The sequence below is a fragment of the Borostomias antarcticus genome, assembly GCF_949987555.1.
Source record: "Borostomias antarcticus genome assembly, contig: scaffold_79, whole genome shotgun sequence".
NCBI lineage: Eukaryota > Metazoa > Chordata > Actinopteri > Stomiiformes > Stomiidae > Borostomias > Borostomias antarcticus.
In genome coordinates, this window is record NW_028175942.1 from 562,231 (window position 1) to 581,317 (window position 19,087).

Below are 19,087 nucleotides of genomic sequence, written 5' to 3' on the forward strand. Positions count from 1 at the left end.
GGATAACCCGCTGAGTTCCTGGCTGCTATTTCACACTCGCCCTTGATCAATCCCAATACCGATCCATGGTAATAATGAATCAATCGTTCAGATCAGATCGGCAGTGCTGCATACATGTTACAACATCATTGTTACCTTTATTAACATAACCATAGCCTACATTTATCTCTCTAACGTTAGGCTATCCATCTTACACCAGTCGGCCATTCGATAAATGGAAGCGGTGAACGCCAACGTTGACTGAAAACACCCAAACTCAGTGTATCGTTTCATCTTCATGCTACACATCAACTCCTTTACATTGTATGTGAATAAATTCCTGTTATTCTAAAAATATCCCATTTCTGTTGTAGTGTATTTTTATACGGTATTACCTCAATACATCTGTATTACTCTCATGTAGTAATCATTTTATTAAGAATAATGAATAAACTCCAATTCAGTAGGAACTTGGTTAACTTAATTAGTTTAACATCTAGATGACAACACATGTCCTGTCCTGAGTCAACATTCCTTTGCCCCTGAGGAACAATAGAGATGGCACCTCTGAAGAAGAAGTCAGGAAGCCTACAGGTGATCAAAGCAGGACCGGAAAAACCCCAAGACTGCCCCCATGTCCGGAGGGGGGGCAGAGCTCAGTGACACCTATTGACCAATTACAAGACTAGTTGACAAATGTACCTCCCTTGTATGCAAATGTGTTTGTCATGTGAGACCTGGCCTGAAGCCAAGGATATAAACCGGCCGCCGAGTAAAGTACTGTAGCATTGCCGAAATTTGACCTGAATGGCGTGCTCAATAAATTTGGTTTAAACTGCATTTTTCTCCAGAAGATTCTTTCCAAGTCAAGACAAAAAGATACGACACTGTCCATTCTTGGAAAAGGCTAATAATTGCTGTCAAAAGATCACTCCAGTTTATCACCGTATCCCACTACCATTTCAACTATGCACAGGAGGTTGTCTTGTGGTCATTTTCATTAAAAAATGATTAGCCTGATCAGTTTGTTGTATGTATTAAGCCCTTTTTGAGCGTTTTGTGTGCGTGCATTGTTAAGTGTAAGCTTATGCAGCCTACTCCAAACTTTAATGGTTACAGCAGTCTGAAACTGTGAAAGTCTTCATGTAGGCCTAGTTGTTATTTCCAAGTCTCCAATAGTTTAAGAAAATTTGTTTGGAAACACTACAATATGTGCCTTTAGCAGCTGTAGTAATGTAATAGTTAAATACCTAGCCTACTGTAATTTGCACAGACAGCTTCAGTGGTAGTTTTAAAGTATTTATTTATAATAATAAAACAGATAATAAAAATATAATTAAAAAAAACAATAATGTGGGGACGCATGGCCATGGAGCACATTACGAGCCATGGAGCACATGTGGGTCATACACTGGGACAGCTACATCCACAATATGTAAAATGAGAGCACAGAACAGACCCACTGAGTGGTTTGGCTGGGGAGGATGAGAAGAGGGAGAGGAGGAGGGGGTGGGAAAGGGATGAGGAAGAACAGTGAAATTAATGAACAATGTGATGGCAACAAATATGTCTTGGTACTTGGTGGAACTCAGCGGGTTTTCCGAGATGCGGTAGCCGCGGCCAGAGCTCCTGCTGGCGGGGAGTGAAGCTCTTCAACTCGCCGGTCACTGGCTCCCTGGAGGAATTTAGCCTGGCTGCAATAACGTTATCGCGAACGGAATGAATACCATCTACTAGCAAACAAAACATGTTAAATTATATTTAACTTGTTAAAACTAAGATGCCAGGATCAAAAAATAATTTCTCCAATTGATATATTTGACAAAAACAGGTTAATATGCAAGCCGGTTTTCATTGCTAAATCAAAGCGGGGAGAGCCGGGAACGTGCGTGGACGCGCGTCGGCCAGAGAAGCTCAACTGCGCAAGTCAAAAGTAACCGGAAATAGCCAAGTGACTACAAATCTAGCCAAGATGGCGCGGTTCAATAGGCCTTCACTTTAGATTTCGATTCCTGGGGGCTTGGAAATCCCATTCATTCTCTCGGCATTAGGAACGCTACCACTAGGGGGCGATGAGATTACTTTCCCTCCCTATAATAATAACTGTCCTGTCCAAGAAATGACCTCTCTCCAAGCTGGCTCAGGTCCATAGTGCCCAGTTCCTAGTCAAATTCCTATGTTTGAACCACATACTGAGTTATGTATATATATAGATTAGCAATAGACAGATCTTGAGTCAGGGGATGCATTGAACAGTTAGATGGCGGCTGGTAGGAAGGACCTACTGAAGCGCTCTAGAGCACCACGCCAGGATCAGTCTGCTGCTGAAGGTGCTCCTCTGTCTGAGTGTCATGAAGAGGTTGACCCTCAGTTTGACCAGCACTCTTCTCTCTGCAGCGCTGCCATTGCGTCCAGGTTGACCCCCAGTACAGAGGTCGCCCTCCTGATCAGTCCATCCTGTTAGCGCCCGCCGCTTCGATACTGCTTTCCCAGCACACCACCGCGAAGATGCTCAAGCTCTGCACTCTGTGGATGTAGACAGTACATGGTCTCCCAAGTAAACTTGTACTAGACTACACTGAGACACCAAGCATAGTTTATGTAAAAATCAATATGTACTTATCAATGGAAAAATGAATTGAAAAGGCGCCCCTTTTGTGGTGGATTTTGGTACTACGGTACTTGTCAATGAAAAAATGAATCGAAAAGGCACCCCTTTTGTATTCTGGAGGGATTTTGATACTATGGGGGGACTGACGCCAACTAGGCTATATTAAAAAGTGTGTCAAAAATGTTTGGGAGAAAACCTGAATAGGATGGCGAGACTATCCCATCAGTGCCACAAAGGAATATGCATAATGAGCAGCGTACAACAGGCTTACTGTGCACTTTATAGAGTGAGGACATGAAAGTACGCCACCAAAATGTTTATTTCCACTCTTTACAACTCAGTTTTTTGACTTAAGTGTTCAGAACACATTCACAACTCTGAAGTGCATCTTATGCTTTCCCTAAAAGAAAGCAAAACAAACATGCATATTGCACATCTCAAGTGTTTCAGTCATGACTTACATGATAGCCCATCCCTCCCATGCAAAGCCAACCAATGCAAACAAAAATAAACCAGTATCATAACTAAACAGTACTGCAATGTATTTAACCTTTGAACTTGGTCTATCAACTTCAGTAAGAAATTCAAAGCAATCAGCATCTTTAGCACTCCGAACTTTTAGTACTTGTATCAGATAACAGTAACAGAACTAGCACAACCCATAGAATAGCCACACTGCTGGGCTGAGCAGCCATTTTATCAGTGTTAGTTCAGTGTCCACTTCCTTGTGTTGGTGTATACGGATCAGTCAGTGGTTTAGAAGTCATCAGTTAGTGTAATCCCAATTCTATACCAGTTAAAGACACAACATAGGTAGATAAAGTAGAGATGTTAAAGTAGTATGCACATTTAGTTTATTTTTCTTGTTTTTCTTCTTCTTTGGGACACCCCCGGGCCATCACCATAGCTACAGTTCTGACCGCTCAGGCAGTCTTTTTCCCTGCATTCTTTTTCCCCGCATTCTTTTTCCCTGCAGGCTCAGCAGCAGGTTTGGAACTGGCCCCAGTAGCCAGTTTGGAATTGGACCCAGCAGCCTGTTTGGAATTGGACCCAGCAGCCGGTTTGGGACCGGAACCAGCAGCCTGTTTGGCAGCAGCCGATTTGGGACCGGATCCAGCAGCCTGTTTGGAATTGGACCCAGCAGCCGGTTTGGAACCGGACCCAGCAGCCGGTTTGGAACCGGACCCAGCAGCCGGTTTGGAACCGGACCCAGCAGCCGGTTTGGAACCAGACCCAGCAGCCGGTTTGGAATTGGACCCAGCAGCCGGTTTAGAGCCGGACCCAGCAGCCGGTTTGGAGCCGGACCCAGCAGCCTGTTTGGGACCGGAACCAGCAGACTGTTTGGCAGCAGCCGATTTGGGACCGGACCCAGCAGCCTGTTTGGGACCGGACCCAGCAGCCGGTTTGGAACCGGACCCAGCAGCCGGTTTGGAACCAGACCCAGCAGCCGGTTTGGAATTGGACCCAGCAGCCGGTTTAGAGCCGGACCCAGCAGCCGGTTTAGAGCCGGACCCAGCAGCCGGTTTGGGACCGGAACCAGCAGACTGTTTGGCAGCAGCCGATTTGGGACCGGACCCAGCAGCCTGTTTGGAATTGGACCCAGCAGCCTGTTTGGGACCGGACCCAGCAGCCTGTTTGGAATTGGACCCAGCAGCCTGTTTGGGACCGGACCCAGCAGCCTGTTTGGAATTGGACCCAGCAGCCGGTTTGGAACCGGACCCAGCAGCCTGTTTGGGACCGGACCCAGCAGCCGGTTTGGAAGCAGACCCAGCAGCCGGTTTGGAAGCAGACCCAGCAGCCGGTTTGGGACCGGACCCAGCAGCCGGTTTGGAACCAGACCCAGAAGCCGGTTTGGGACCAGTCCCAGCAGCCGGTTTGGAAGCAGACCCAGCAGCCGGTTTGGAAGCAGACCCAGCAGCCGGTTTGGGACCGGATCCAGCAGCCTGTTTGGAATTGGACCCAGCAGCCGGTTTGGAACCAGAACCAGCAGCCGGTTTGGGACCAGACCCAGCACCTGGTTTGGGAACGGATCCAGCAGCCGGTTTGGCAGCAGCCGATTTGACATTACCTCGCATGATATGACCTTGCATTACTGGCTTCTTGTGACGCCGACTTTTGGACAGCTCCACACTCAGATGTTTGCCTTGTGAGAGAGAAGACACCCATGAGACGGTTGGACTCTAAACACGCAACCCCACTGTTCTTACACGACTACAGGAAGAAAAAATCCTCATTGTGAGAAAACCTCTCATGATCAACTGGTTCAGTGAAGCAAGGCCATCAGCAAAAGTGTTACACCACAGGTGAAATATTTGGTTACAGCTAACGGTTTAAAGCGCCACGAGGAGAATTCTCACCACCGCTCACATTAGCATTCATTCATTTCAGTCCAAGCCGTCAATTAAGTCCTATTAAGTATAAATATTCCCTCCGTGATGGAGAGGACACAGACCTAGAGGCAATTACTCATCGTGTGATCTCTATACAATTCAAAGCTGATCCCAATACACGTATACTAGAATATCTACGTATAGCATCCATTCTGCCCAAAAGTTCACCTTCGAAGGCCGATTTGTGCAGCTTCTTGATGGCCTCTACGGCGTTCTTCAGGCACGCCATGCGCACGAAGGCGTAGTGCTTCACTAGGTCACACTCCAGCACTCGACCGTACTCCTCAAACTTGGCTCTCAGGAGCTCGCTGGTGCAGCCATCCGGGAGGTACCGGACCTGCAGCTTGGTAGCAGAGGGCGGCTTGGGCGGTCTGGGTTTGCTCATCTCCACGTTCATGGCCTCGCCATTCAACTCCTTCTGGTGGAGGTTACGGATGGCGTCGTCCGCTGCGGTCTGGTTTTTCATGGTGACAAAAGCAAAATCCTTGACGACCTCACACTCCCGGATCTTGCCATATTGGTTGAAGAGGTTCCGCAATTCCTCCGTCGTCGTGGCAGAGGCAAGTTTGCCGACGTAGATTTTCACCATATTCAAATCCCAACTAGAACAATGTAAGACCTGGGAGGGAAGAGTAAACATCAGTTAGACATTAATCTATCATAAAAATGGAGACTATTAAGGCATACTCTAATTCTGGAGACTGCACTGTAAAGTTAGGTGGTCAAGTTTACATCAGAATCAGATTTATTGACCAAGTAGCCCATGTTAACACACAGAAGGAATTTGGTTCCAGCCTGGTGACTCTCAAACAAGACAACTTATAGCCTACATACCAAGCCCCCAGGATCAGCTTGGCGCATTGAAGCCACCATGGGCTTTCAGGCCAAGCCCGGTATTGCAAGTCATGTCACGGCATGCGGCCCAAGAACCTTATTTCCCATGTTAGTGGATGATGATAGATAGGGCTAGAAAAGGAAAACAAAATTTTTCTGGGTATCATTCAGCATCAGAGACCAATCTTATCAATATAAACTTTTAATTCAAGGGGTTTTGGGGTTTTTGAAGCCACCAATACCTGTATCGAGCCATTTAAACATGTGCTGTGCACGAGCCTCGGGGACACGCTGGTCGCGCGTTCGTGAGTCCTGCGAGCTCGGGAAAGCACGTGACCATAGGAAGACCCGCCCTACTCTGCCTCTGATTGGATAGGAAGTCATGTAATGACGTCGCTAACATTTGCTATGCTTTAGCAATGAAGCTTATGATCATGCTAATCAGAACGTCTATGATGCAAATGATCATGACATGTGGTTACTTTAGTTCATCGTTGGAAAAGATCTAGAGGGTAAGTGGGTCAATGTTGAATAACTTAGCTAACATTATCTAATGTTACATTTCTTTATATTAACATCAACTATATTGATAGGCTAGGGAGCTATGCTAACGGTAGCTAATGCTAACGGCTTAGGGTTAACAGGTCTCAGATGTATTTCAATTTTAACAATGTTGAGCATGATCAATGTGACATTGTTCATACATTGATTACAGTCTGTAATCTTGTCTGGCATTATTTAGCTATAGTGGGCTGATGCTTGCTGCTGCTACTATAGCATTTGCCACATTATACATCAAATTAATCAAGCATAGTGTTATTACCTGAAGGCATTATTACCATTGCAAGTAAGCATGCCATGTATATGCCATGCCTGGAAATCAAATTAATAGTGTAATTATTCCCCATCATAGCTCATTGTACACTGATATAATCATTCTCCTTGCCTTTGCTAATACTCATCTCTTTTATCAAACTTTGTGCTAGGAAAGAAATCTGGCTGTGATTCGTCACTAGTGCTCATCCAGGCTGTTGTCATCTCCCGCCTGGACTCCTGCAACTCCCTACTTGCTGCCATCCTGCAGCGTTGGCCATCAGACTCCTGGAGAAAGCTGCTGCTTATCCCGTGTTCAACGGCCCCATGCTCTTCCACACAACTTCCCTACTCCTATATGTATAGTCTATATGTTTTTACGTGTTTCTTTACATGTCTTTACATGTGTATTTGTCAGGGTTTGTCTGTTAGTGATTGTCGTGTCCCCACTCTTGGCCTGCACCTTGACGTGGTGAGTGGGCTTTAAACCAAGCCAGGCCTTTTATAGTTGTGTTTTGTGTTTTTCTGTTTGCTTAAGTGTCTAATATTGAAGGTACAAAACCTTTAAAAAAAGAAAGAAAAAAGAAGCCCCTTCCTTCCCATAAAATTCCTGCGATTGTAACAGGTGTATTGATTCCACCACACTTGCCCACACTGGGTTCAAACCCGGGTCCTCTGACTTAGGAACGCACATGACCACCTTTCTAGAACACTGCCACCAGCTATCCCAATGAAAAGCTAGCGAATCAATTGTGCACATGGGCAGTACTAATACTGAGGACAGAGTTTAAACCAGTTCAACCAGATATTCACTGAGCCTGACGGGCACCTGCCAGCTAAAAAACCTAGTACTGTCACCCTCGACTTCTGCTGCTTCTGTATCCAGCCATAGGGGCTGATTATTTATAATGATGTTGATGAAGTTTAAAACCTTATTTACACATAGTGTTTGCTGTTTTAAAAGATAAATGCAGTGATATGAGGCGCCACCTATTGGTGAGGACAAAATCATTTTTTGACTGACTAGATGAGATAATGAATTCCTGATGTGCATAATGATGTCACTAAATCCCACTGTGATTGCTTTTTCAGTCAGTGAACAGGAAGCAGAGCAACCCCTCTGTGTTCGATCACCTGATAGAAGAACCTCCTAGGTGAGACCACACTACAGTACGTTGCTCCAGTAAACATATGAAGACCCAGCCGTATTTAAGCTGTCTTGTCTAATTTGAGCTGTCTTGTGAAGTCCCTGTTTTTCACATACTCCCCCCAACCCCCCCCCCACCTACAGATGTGTAGTGCTCTGATCTACAGTCCCCCAAGTACAGGCAAGACCCCAGTGGCGCGGGTGCAGACTAACGAGTGTAGGCAGGGAAACACAAAGGTGTCTATAAGGAAAGGAGCTGACTGCCTTAGCAAGTGGGTTGGTGAATCAGAACACATAATCAGCTCTGCCTTCTCTTTGACCAGGTTAGCCAATGGGGCAACTGTGGCGGTGGGGGGAGGGGGGTATAATTATTGGACAGGACACCTGACCATCATCCTCAGTGTTGACTGAGAGCTTGTGATGGCTGTTTGTTGGTCTCTCCCAAGGTCAACCTAATGAGACCCTCCTTCATCTTCTTCCACAAGATAGACCGGCTGGCCCCAGTATGCTCCAGCAGACAGGACCAGATACACAGGTGAGGCCTGTCTGTCACGGAGCCACCGCCTCGCTCCGCCTCTGATGTAACTCGGTTCTTCAGCTTGGCTGCGTACTTGATTGATGTTGCACATGGGCGATTGGAACTAAACTAACCTTGCGTTGCATTTGTCTCTCTCTCTCTGGCTCTATCGTGTCCACTCTGCTGGCGCTGATGGATGGGTTGGACAGTCAAGGGGAGCCAGTGGTCCAGTTCCTGTTCATGCTTGGTTGTTGCCTACTCACCTTCCCATCTCCTGCATCACCTGCCACCTGTCTCCACTCTGCCCAGCTGCACCTCATCCCTCATTACTCTTAGCATTAATACCAGTCAATTTCCCTTGGTTCTCTGTAAGATCATCCAGTCATCTACCAAGTCTGCTCAGCTCTTCTGTCTGCCATATTTTGGAGTTGTTTATTGAAATTGAGTTAAAGTAGTTTGTATGGGTCAAGCATCCTCCAGTTTGTATGACTCAAGATCTGTTTACTGCCATGTATATGGTTCACACATACTAGAAATTTGACTAGGGTTAAGGCATACACTGGTGACATGTTTTTAATTGTTTTGTGATCACTGTCTTTGTGATATTTTCTGATGACCAAGCCTTTGATCTAAGCAGAGCCTTAGCACATTATGGAGGAACCATGTCCCTTTCTTTTACCGATCCCTGAGAGCAAGACCTGTGAATGTCCTGAACAGTGTGGTGGCCACATTTGTTGGGAATTTGGGTGGAAACAGTGTGGAACATCATTGCATAGTTTGACTGCCATTTCATACCAACATTAAGAGAAAGTGGAGAAGTAGGCTATACCTAGAAAATACTATAGTTGTGCAATTCGTTTGTACAGTCTAGTAGTTAAATGGTTAAAAATGGGCAAGCAATAACATTGGAGGGAAATGTATACTGACACTGATGATTGTTTCAGAAATGGTCTGAGACAAAATAATGAAATGTTATACATCAGTATTGTGAAACACTGAACATATTTTAATGACTGACAAGGAGAGAGGAAACAGTCCAAGTTAATCAATAATAACTAGGCTCACTATGAACAGTGTGTATTATTGGCTCTGTTCTGACATCAGTGCACAGTTCATTCCACCACTGTGAGGCCAGGACAGAAAAAAGCCATGGCCGTTACAATCTGCCGTAGGGGGGCTTGGAGCAACTGGGGAACCAATCACCTCAAGGCAGCAGAGCTTGACCACAGCCTGGAGGTCGGAGGGAGCTGTTCATTTGCCCTGTAGGCTTGAACCACAGTCCTAAACTGGATGGGACAGCGCAGGGAGCCAGTGCAGAGAACAGAGTAGGGAAGTTTTGTGGAAGAGCATGGGGCTGTTGAACACCAGGTCAGCAGCAGCTTTCTCCAGGAGTCTGATGGCCAACGCTGCAGGATGGCAGCAAGTAGGGAGTTGCAGGAGTCCAGGCGGGAGATGACAACAGCCTGGATGAGCACTAGCGACGAATCACAGCCAGATTTCTTTCCTAGCACAAAGTTTGATAAAAGAGATGAGTATTAGCAAAGGCAAGGAGAATGATTATATCAGTGTACAATGAGCTATGATGGGGAATAATTACACTATTAATTTGATTTCCAGGCATGGCATATACATGGCATGCTTACTTGCAATGGTAATAATGCCTTCAGGTAATAACACTATGCTTGATTAATTTGATGTATAATGTGGCAAATGCTATAGTAGCAGCAGCAAGCATCAGCCCACTATAGCTAAATAATGCCAGACAAGATTACAGACTGTAATCAATGTATGAACAATGTCACATTGATCATGCTCAACATTGTTAAAATTGAAATACATCCGAGACCTGTTAACCCTAAGCCGTTAGCATTAGCTACCGTTAGCATAGCTCCCTAGCCTATCAATATAGTTGATGTTAATATAAAGAAATGTTACATTAGATAATGTTAGCTAAGTTATTCAACATTGACCCACTTACCCTCTAGATCTTTTCCAACGATGTCCTAAAGTAACCACATGTCATGATCATTTGCATCATAGACGTTCTGATTAGCATGATCATAAGCTTCATTGCTAAAGCATAGCAAATGTTAGCGACGTCATTACATGACTTCCTATCCAATCAGAGGCAGAGTAGGGCGGGTCTTCCTATGGTCACGTGCTTTCCCGAGCTCGCAGGACTCACGAACGCGCGACCAGCGCGTCCCCGAGGCTCGTGCACAGCACATGTTTAAATGGCTCGATACAGGTATTGGTGGCTTCAAAAACCCCAAAACCCCTTGAATTAAAAGTTTATATTGATAAGATTGGTCTCTGATGCTGAATGATACCCAGAAAAATTTTGTTTTCCTTTTCTAGCCCTATCTATCATCATCCACTAACATGGGAAATAAGGGTTCTTGGGCCGCATGCCGTGACTTGACTTGCAATACCGGGCTTTGGCCACTACGTCAAATGGCTTCATGCGCCTGTGAGCAACTTTCATTGAAATGAATAGGCAGCCATTTTCAATGCCGTCTCCAGTTATATTATACCTCCATGCTACATACACATAGTAGCTACAAGGGGCAATGCAAGTGCACTTGGGGTATGAACTGAAGATAAGATTATAAAACTCCACAACTTATTATATTAAATTGACTATTTAGCAAGGTCCACACATTGTAAGCAAACCACTGGAGGCATTTGAAGCTATCTAGATGTTTCAGCTAGGACTGGCTAAAGTTAACACTATAACCTTATTGGACAACGTGTACATCAAAACGATTTCGAAGATTAAAAACGTCTGATTGCTTGGTTTGAACTAGCTATACCATACAAATACATACAGAAGTTGATACAGCCCAAAAGACCAACTTGTTGAATAGTTTTTGCAGTAATTTATCAGTGTTAGCTACTGCACGCGTACCTGGTAGGGAAGGATAATTGAATTCAGCTGCAGCCGATGAATGACTTCTGAAATGGCGCCGCTTGGTATGGAAGTGACGCATTAAAATAATTTAAAAAAGGGGTTAAAAATAGGGTACTTTCTATTTTCAGTGTGCTCGCTGAAAGAATAATAATTAAAAAAAATATATATATTGTTAATGTGCATGTTTTTATTACACAACTTGCATGACCCTGTATTAGAAAAAGTCACATCACTGTAGCATTATAGGCACGCCCTCAGGTAGCCTAATTGATTAATTGCTCTTTCACGTTATAGGGTACGACGTTTAGTTCACGTCTGCTTTTAGTTATTTTGCACATGGAACAACCTCCAGAATGCTTTCAAGTTGGACGCTCTATTAGGCTACCATTAGGACTGATCAGGGTCTTCTCCCCTGGTGACTGTAATTGCTTTCATTAGGCTCAAGTGTAGAGCAACTTTTTTATTTATTTATATGCTAGTAGAGGGGTTACGGCTATTAACTTGAAATCATGATGCAAAGTTCCCCTTTGGTATGGAAGTAGGAAAATAATTCATCCATATCCATGATAATATCCTCAACAATGCAGTCTACCACTGTGGCTGTGGTCTGATTGGGGATGGCATAGGCTTCAGGCCAAGTACGCCATCACTGTGAGGATGTAACGGTTCCATCATTGCCACAACATGCATCCAGGGTGGAGGAACCGTTATATTATACCTCCATGGGAGGAACACGGAGAATGACATTCAGTAAGCCCTACAGTACACCACCAAAATGTGTTTATTTTCACCTTCTACAATTCAGTTGTTCGGCTTATGCGTTAACAATATACACAATGAAAACTCTGAAATACATACATCATATATGCTTTCCCCAAAATAAAAAAAACAAACATGCATATTGCACGTCTCTTTCAAGTGTTTCAGTTGTCATGACTGTGTGTTACGTGATAACCCGTCCCTCCCAACCAATGCAAACAAAAATAAACCAGTATCATAACTAAACAGAACCACTGCAATGTATTTTACCATTGAACTTAAGTCTTATCAATTTCAGTAAAGAGGTTCAAAACAATGTCAGCATCTATTAGCAGTCCAACTCTTTGGCACACACATCAACGTCACGGTACTGAAGCAGTAGTCTTGCAACACCAGACTTTGGACGGAAGCAGAAGTAGCACAGCCCATAGCATCACCTCACCGCTGGGCTGAGAAGCAACCGTATTGGGATGTGTTTGTTCAGTGTCCACTTCCTTGCGTTGGTTTAGGCTTATACGGCATCAGTCAACGGTTTAGAAATCATCAGTTAGTGTTATCCCAACCAGAAAAAGAGACTAATTCAACAGAGATGGAAAAGTAGTGTGTGCACATTCAGGAGTTAAAAGTCATAGTTGAGAGTCTTTTTACAGGCCCTTCATCATACAGCACAACACTCCTCCAGTGGCTACGAGATGCCGTGAGGCTGCGTTCAATAATCCATGTGGAATATTGCAGGTAGAGAGTAATGAGTTCAGTTTGGAGTAGAACTAGCCTCCACCACATGTCTGTCACTGGCCGGTTCATCGTCTCTGTCCCTCATTTTGAGTTTATTAGACGGCAAGAAAAAGAGTTCAAACACTAGATTTAAAGGAAAGAGCACAAACACTAGATTTCTTTTGATCTGTCTTCTCTTTCAGTAGCTACTTTCGTGGCCTGTGAGGATGTACAGGTTGCTCATAGCTGAGGGGTTCTCTGTTGGGGTACTCTGTAGAACGATATCCCTGTGTGGAATACAAAAAAAAACAGAACATTTGGTCTTCAAGTGTGTACATTTTGGCTTTCTGGTGTGTACAGGACGACCTTTCACCTTTTTGTGAGGGTATAAATACAGTGGGGGAAAAAGCAAGCGAAGTAGAGACTGCTATAAAATATGAACATACCTGTTTGTCCCCAAGACCTTGAATATTCTACTTTCGTCTGCGATCTCCTGCGTGATCTACAATAGACACAAGCATGACTTGGTTGGTTTAGGCATCATTATTCACTGCTGAATCAAATCAATAATTTAGAATTTGAATGAATGCCAGTGAACAGCACTAGAGGTACGAATGACAGGCAGTTACCAAATATGGTAATCACCTCATTTGAATGGAGACTCCTCCCTCTCAGACCGTGCTTCCAGAAAGCAAGAATGCTGTCCTGTAAACAAACTTTGCACAGAAGTGATTTATTTTATTTATTTAAAATGGACAGTGCACATTAATCATCATCATTTCAGTTTCCACATCAATGTAAACTACTAGAGTAGCTAGAGTTAGCTAATGAGCTAATTTTCATCTGTAGTCTCGAGGCAGGTTAACAAATGTCACTCATAGTTCATTCAAAGATCTCATATCAGCTGTAGGTACTTCACTGACACATACAAAAACACAGGATTTGATTGGGAGTGATCTAAAACTAGATTTTTACCGAATGTTTCAATGGGGAAGTCAAAACCCATTTCAGATGTGAACTCCTTGGAAGGAAGCCCCTGTAGGTTGACGATCTGAACAGTTTCTACGGAAACGAGAGCAAAAACAAAGTGAAAGTTGGAGAAGCCTTGATAGGAACGACGTGTAAAGCTGTCAGGTGACGTCAGACTCACTTTCTAGTGCAACTAGGACTGTGTCTCTGTCAAGCTGTGTCACCTGCACTGCTCCAACAGGCCCACGTTCTACACACACACACACACACACACACACACACACACACACACGCACGCACGCACACACACACACAGACACACACACAGACAGACAGAGAGAGAGAGAGAAATAGCAACTGTTATATCTACATGGGCTAAACAATACCAAAACAATAATGTTAGTCTAAACTGTGAAGTCTCACTGGTAGCTACTGTATGTCCTAGAAAAAAGAAAACGCACACCGTGGTCTTTGAGAGGTGCCGTTAATGGGTCATATACTGACTAAAAGAAAGAAACCACACACTCTAGCTCTCGATCAAGATGATTTAATGAGTAACGTATCCGTTTTTTAACCCTTTTAACCCTGAAAATACAGTGACAACATTTCAAATATTAATTGGATTTTCCCTATAATACTAGAAAGCGCAGTTTCTCAGCTTTCAGCAAGTGTTGGAGTGAGGATTTTTTTTAGATTTGTTAGATATTTTTTAAATATTATTAAATATTTATTAGATATTTTTTAAATGTTGCCGGCGACGTGGTCGTATTAAAAGGGTTAAATCACCGTGCATCAAGAGCCAGAGTGTGCGATGTCTTTCTTTTCCTCAGCTACTGTATGTCCCTCATACCTGGGGGAGAGTTGGGCGCGCCGTTCAACTCTATAATCTCAAACTTCAGCCGCTGGTCAGCCGGCGGTCTCCCGTCGTCTGTGGTCCGATCCCTCACCCCGATACACAGCTGCGGAAACTCATCTGTCACGATGACCAGGAGCTCAAAGATCGGGAGCGGATCTGGGAGGCTTATTGCTATATGCTGAGAGAGGGAGAGGGAGAGAGTGAGGGCAGAGGTACCAGTGCACATATATACACAATTATACAACGGTTAGTTCTGGTTCTTCATTCTGATTGGCTGGAAGCCGTGTTAAAATACTTTGTAACACACACCTGGGACCGCATATCATTCCATTTTCAGTATTAACGCGCCTCCCATTTGATCCAATGCATTGTAGTTGTTGTTATTGCTTGGCAACCCTTTTGTTAGGGGAACTATTTTGCTCGGCGGAATTTAGGGAATGATGCTTTGTTTTGAATAAATGTTCATATTTTACATTGCTGTGTGTTTATTTTACACTAATAGCTGTAGTAACCGTTGTATAAACGCAATAAACCACTCGAGGCCGTGTGTTATAGTGATTTTATAACAGCTAGGGGGGTTTTAGGCACTCCGCTTCGTGTCGTGCCTAACAACGCCCCCTAGCTGTTATGAAATCACTATAACACACGGCCTCGAGTGGTTTATTGCTTAAATAGTGTATAGCAATTTATAATCTTTCATCTTTTTAAAATATCGATGCAAACCTTGAGCTGCATGAACTTCTGTAGGGGCTCGTACCACAACAGTAGAACCAGACCCGATGGTACAGCCCCGCACAGGAACGTGCTGTCTGTGTACGGGTTCCTCGCTGAACGAAGAGAGAGAGGAAGTAAGAGAGTGTGTGTGTGTGTGAGAGATATGCACATCATCATCATCATCATCATCATCATCGACTTGCTTGTTGCGATCAAACCGACGGTTGGAACGAGTGTTACTTGCCTACGCTGCATCTCCGACAGGCTTTAGTGTCTGGGATCTTCACAGATACGGCGTATTTCCTCCTGAGGGGTCAAACAAGTTAGACGTCCAGTCAGGTGACGACGACTGACCGCTTCGTAAACGAGCGTTTGTATGAAAGCATAGCAAGGCAAGAGGCTATTCACACGTCCGTGGACCGGGCGGCACTTTCTTGAGGCCGCGAAACGTGCTCTGTATCAAATCTAAACAATGTCAAACAAAATGGCGGAATCCAAAACACTATCATGGCTGCCTCCGTCGCTCCATGAATGAATGGATGAATCCCTACCCTTCCCTCAGGAATATGTAGGGGTGAGACCTCCAATTGCTCTCTGTAAAGCACATTGTGTTGCTTCTGTGTATGAAATGCGCTATACAAATAAAGTTTTGATTTGATTTGATTACCTGGGGCCGATCCTGTCAGTGAGTCGGTTGGTTCCGAGGGACAGGTGTTTCTTCTGCAGGTGACCTCTGTGCTCAAACAGAGCCGTCAGACTGTGGGAGTAGAGCTGGGAAGACTTCCCTAGCAGAACAGGGGGGGGGGCGGTTAAAAATAGAGGTGAAGTGTGAGTAAGAGAGGTCTCATTTCCTGGAAATGCGTTTTTTTTTTCATGCAGGTCCTGAAATGGAACATGACAACGTGTGATTGCTGAACGTAGGCCGGACATACGGTACCTGATACAGACATCAACACGTTATTCATGACATAAAGCCAGGTGCATCGTTGAGGGAGCAACTGTGAGTGCGAGAGAAAAATCGGACTCAATATAGTTTTCCAATATGTTTCCAAAAAATATTCTAAAGTTTATGGTATACAAATAGACATTACGCTAAATCCTCACCTTCTCTAGCGTGTCCTCGTGAAGCTCGTTGAGGTTGAGCGTGTAGACTCCTTCCTCTGCCCCGAGAATGAGGTACTGATCTAAGACAGACAAAATACAGTACATAAATAATGTGTGTAATAACTTTTTACCAATCTGAGTGTAGCCTACAGACGTAGCAGAGAATAGCCAGTCTGCGCGCTGTGCGCATGCGTGCTGGAGCAAGTGGGGAAGCTATTTCGTTTCTAAAGACGTTTCTAAAGATCATATTACAGAGGCATGTGAAAAACCACAACAGGCCCTCGCTCTATGTAAGCACAACTAGCGATTCATAAAGACAGATTGATGAAAACAACCGTTTCGCTGCAGAAAATAGATTTTTTAGAAGCTGCATTCTCAGTGCGCCATCCGCCGCCATTACATGGATATACTGGCTCGCGCTGGATTTTAAATTTCTTCTACAGGCCTCCGAATTACACCAAAGTTATCTCGGTGAGTCAAACGTCTTATAATATGCCGTAAATAAGGTCCAGGTTGTCAAAAACGAGCATTCTCCTTTAACCCTTTCTGCGCCCCCCACCTCTTGTCTTAGGCAGAATCCAGGTCACAGCACAGTGGATCTTCAGGGGACAACCGTTGAAGACTTTGGAGAAGCAAGCCCCCATCTACAGCGTGGAAGGAAACACAGTCATTTCAATATTCGATTGTTTTGTTCTAATCTAGAGCATCATGATGTGTAGATGGTTGAAATTTGCATCCCTCCAATAGCGTTCAAGCGTTCACGAGAGGAAAGCCACGGTGTGTGCGTGTTCTTGTGTGTGTCTATCTGTGTGGACGTGTGTGTGTGCGTGTGTGTGTGTAGGTGTGTGTGTGTGTGTGCGTGTTCTTGTGCGTGTCTGTCTGTGTGGACGTTCGTGGAGTTAGTTAGTCATTGTGTGTGTTCGTGGAGTTATTGTGTGTGTGTGTGTGTGTGTGTGTGTGTAGGTGTGTGTGTGTGTGCGTGTGTGTGTGTGTGTGTGTGCGCGTGCGTGCGTGCGCGCGTGTGTGTTAGTTGTCGGTGTAGGCTATGGTTATGTTAATAAAGCTAACAATGATGTTGTAACATGCATGCAGCACTGCCGATCTGATCTGAACGATTGATTCATTATTACCATGGATCGGTATTGGGATTGATCAAGGGCGAGTGTGAAATAGCAGCCAGGAACTCAGCGGGTTTTCCGAGATGCGGTAGCCGCGGCCAGAGCTCCTGCTGGTGGGGAGTGAAGCTCTTCAACTCGCCGGTCACTGGCTCCCTGGAGGAATTTAGCCTGGCTGCAATAACGTTATCGCGAACGGAATGAATACCATCTACTAGCAAACAAAACATGTTCAATTATATTTAACCTGTTAAAACTAAGATGCCAGGATCAAAAAATAATTTCTCCAATTGATATATTTGACAAAAACAGGTTAATATGCAAGCCGGTTTTCATTGCTAAATCAAAGCGGGGAGAGCCGGGAACGTGCGTGGACGCGCGTCGGCCAGAGAAGCTCAACTGCGCAAGTCAAAAGTAACCGGAAATAGCCAAGTGACTACAAATCTAGCCAAGATGGCGCGGTTCAATAGGCCTTCACTTTAGATTTCGATTCCTGGGGGCTTGCACCTGACGCTTGTCAGGTGAGAAGAGCAAGACTGCAAGGAGAAAAAAAAACAACCCAAATAAGTACGAGAATAACCTTACCATGATGTATACATATTCGTAATGTCACAATAATGTCATTCAACGTAGTACAATAATAATACAAAATAGAAAATTGCATTTCCTGCAGAAAATGCGTGTGAATGCCGAGCAGCTGAACGGAATAGCAAAAGCATTGCTGAAAATGCATGAATGTGAAAAAATCTGAAATGTCAAATGCATCACACCTGAATGGTTGAAAATCCTGGAAGCTGAAAAGCCTGGAAGCTGAAAAACCCTGAAGCTTAGCTGAACTGTGAAACTGGCAGAATTGGAAGCTGAAGTGCATTACATCAAGAAGCTAAGAACTTAAATACATTGCTACAAAAGCTGGAAGATAAACTGTTACACTGTAATGATGGAATGTATAGCTAAAAGGATTGGAAGCTGAAAAACCTGGAAGCTTAGCTGAAATATAAAACTGGCAGAGTTGGAATCTGAACTGCATTGCCTAAAGAAGCTCAACACTTAAATACATTGCTACAAAAGCTGGAAGATGAACTGTAATACTGTCAAAACTGAAACATGGAATAAATGATGGACTGTATTGCTAAAAAAGCTTGTAAGCTGGAACACCTGGAAGCTTAGCTGAAATGTGAAACTGGCAGAATTGGAACTGCATTACCTTAAGAAGCTAAGAACTTAAATACTTTTAAACTTTTCAACCTGAGTAGTTTAAGCCTTGAACTGAATCTTTAGCTTGAAAGATGAGCAATAGAGTAATACTGTCAAAGCTGAAAGATGGAATGAATGATGGAATGTATGGCTTAAAAGCTTGGAAGCCTGTCGGGACAGTACAGTGACCACTGGGCAATCTCTATGTACCAGACGGTGAAGAGCGTGTGTCTCTAGACCATATGGGCTGAGTTCTGTGGTCCATGGCGTGGATAGTGGCGTGGTGAAAAGACTCCGCCCCCTTGGGTCAGAGCTGGTCGGGGGCAGTGAAATGACCTCTGGGCAGTGTCCTTGCATCCACTGGTGAAGACCGTGTGTCTCTAGCTCACTCAGGGGCTTAGTTGTGGGGTCTGAGGCGTGGTGGCAAGACTCCGCCCCCTTGGGTCAGAGCCAGTAG

General features: G+C 44.4%; 1 protein-coding gene across 1 annotated transcript; it reads right to left on the bottom strand.

Annotated features, from left to right (window-relative positions):
- Positions 1 to 12,019: 12,019 nt before the first annotated feature.
- On the bottom strand, positions 12,020 to 16,986 carry LOC311329020 (mitogen-activated protein kinase kinase kinase kinase 2-like). Its single transcript, XM_084462906.1, has 12 exons — positions 16,878 to 16,986; positions 16,319 to 16,398; positions 16,152 to 16,212; positions 15,882 to 15,999; positions 15,455 to 15,520; positions 15,224 to 15,323; positions 14,495 to 14,678; positions 13,826 to 13,894; positions 13,651 to 13,737; positions 13,321 to 13,391; positions 13,122 to 13,177; positions 12,020 to 12,962 (listed from the first exon to the last, which is right to left on the bottom strand). The coding sequence occupies exons 1-12, from the start codon at positions 16,960 to 16,962 to the stop codon at positions 12,875 to 12,877; spliced, it is 1,065 nt and encodes a 354-aa protein (XP_084319032.1). The 5' UTR covers positions 16,963 to 16,986; the 3' UTR covers positions 12,020 to 12,874.
- Positions 16,987 to 19,087: the final 2,101 nt, after the last annotated feature.

Bases quoted from the DNA above. Each gene is read 5' to 3' on its own strand.
- LOC311329020 (XM_084462906.1), bottom strand. From the start codon at position 16,962: ATGGGGGCTTGCTTCTCCAAAGTCTTCAACGGTTGTCCCCTGAAGATC. The intron at 14,679-15,223 runs GTTTGCATCGAT...TCCCTCTCTCAG, and splicing joins AGAAGTTCATGCAGCTCAAG to CATATAGCAATAAGCCTCCC. The intron at 13,178-13,320 runs GTGATTACCATA...TGTCTATTGTAG, and splicing joins GGAGTCTCCATTCAAATGAG to ATCACGCAGGAGATCGCAGA.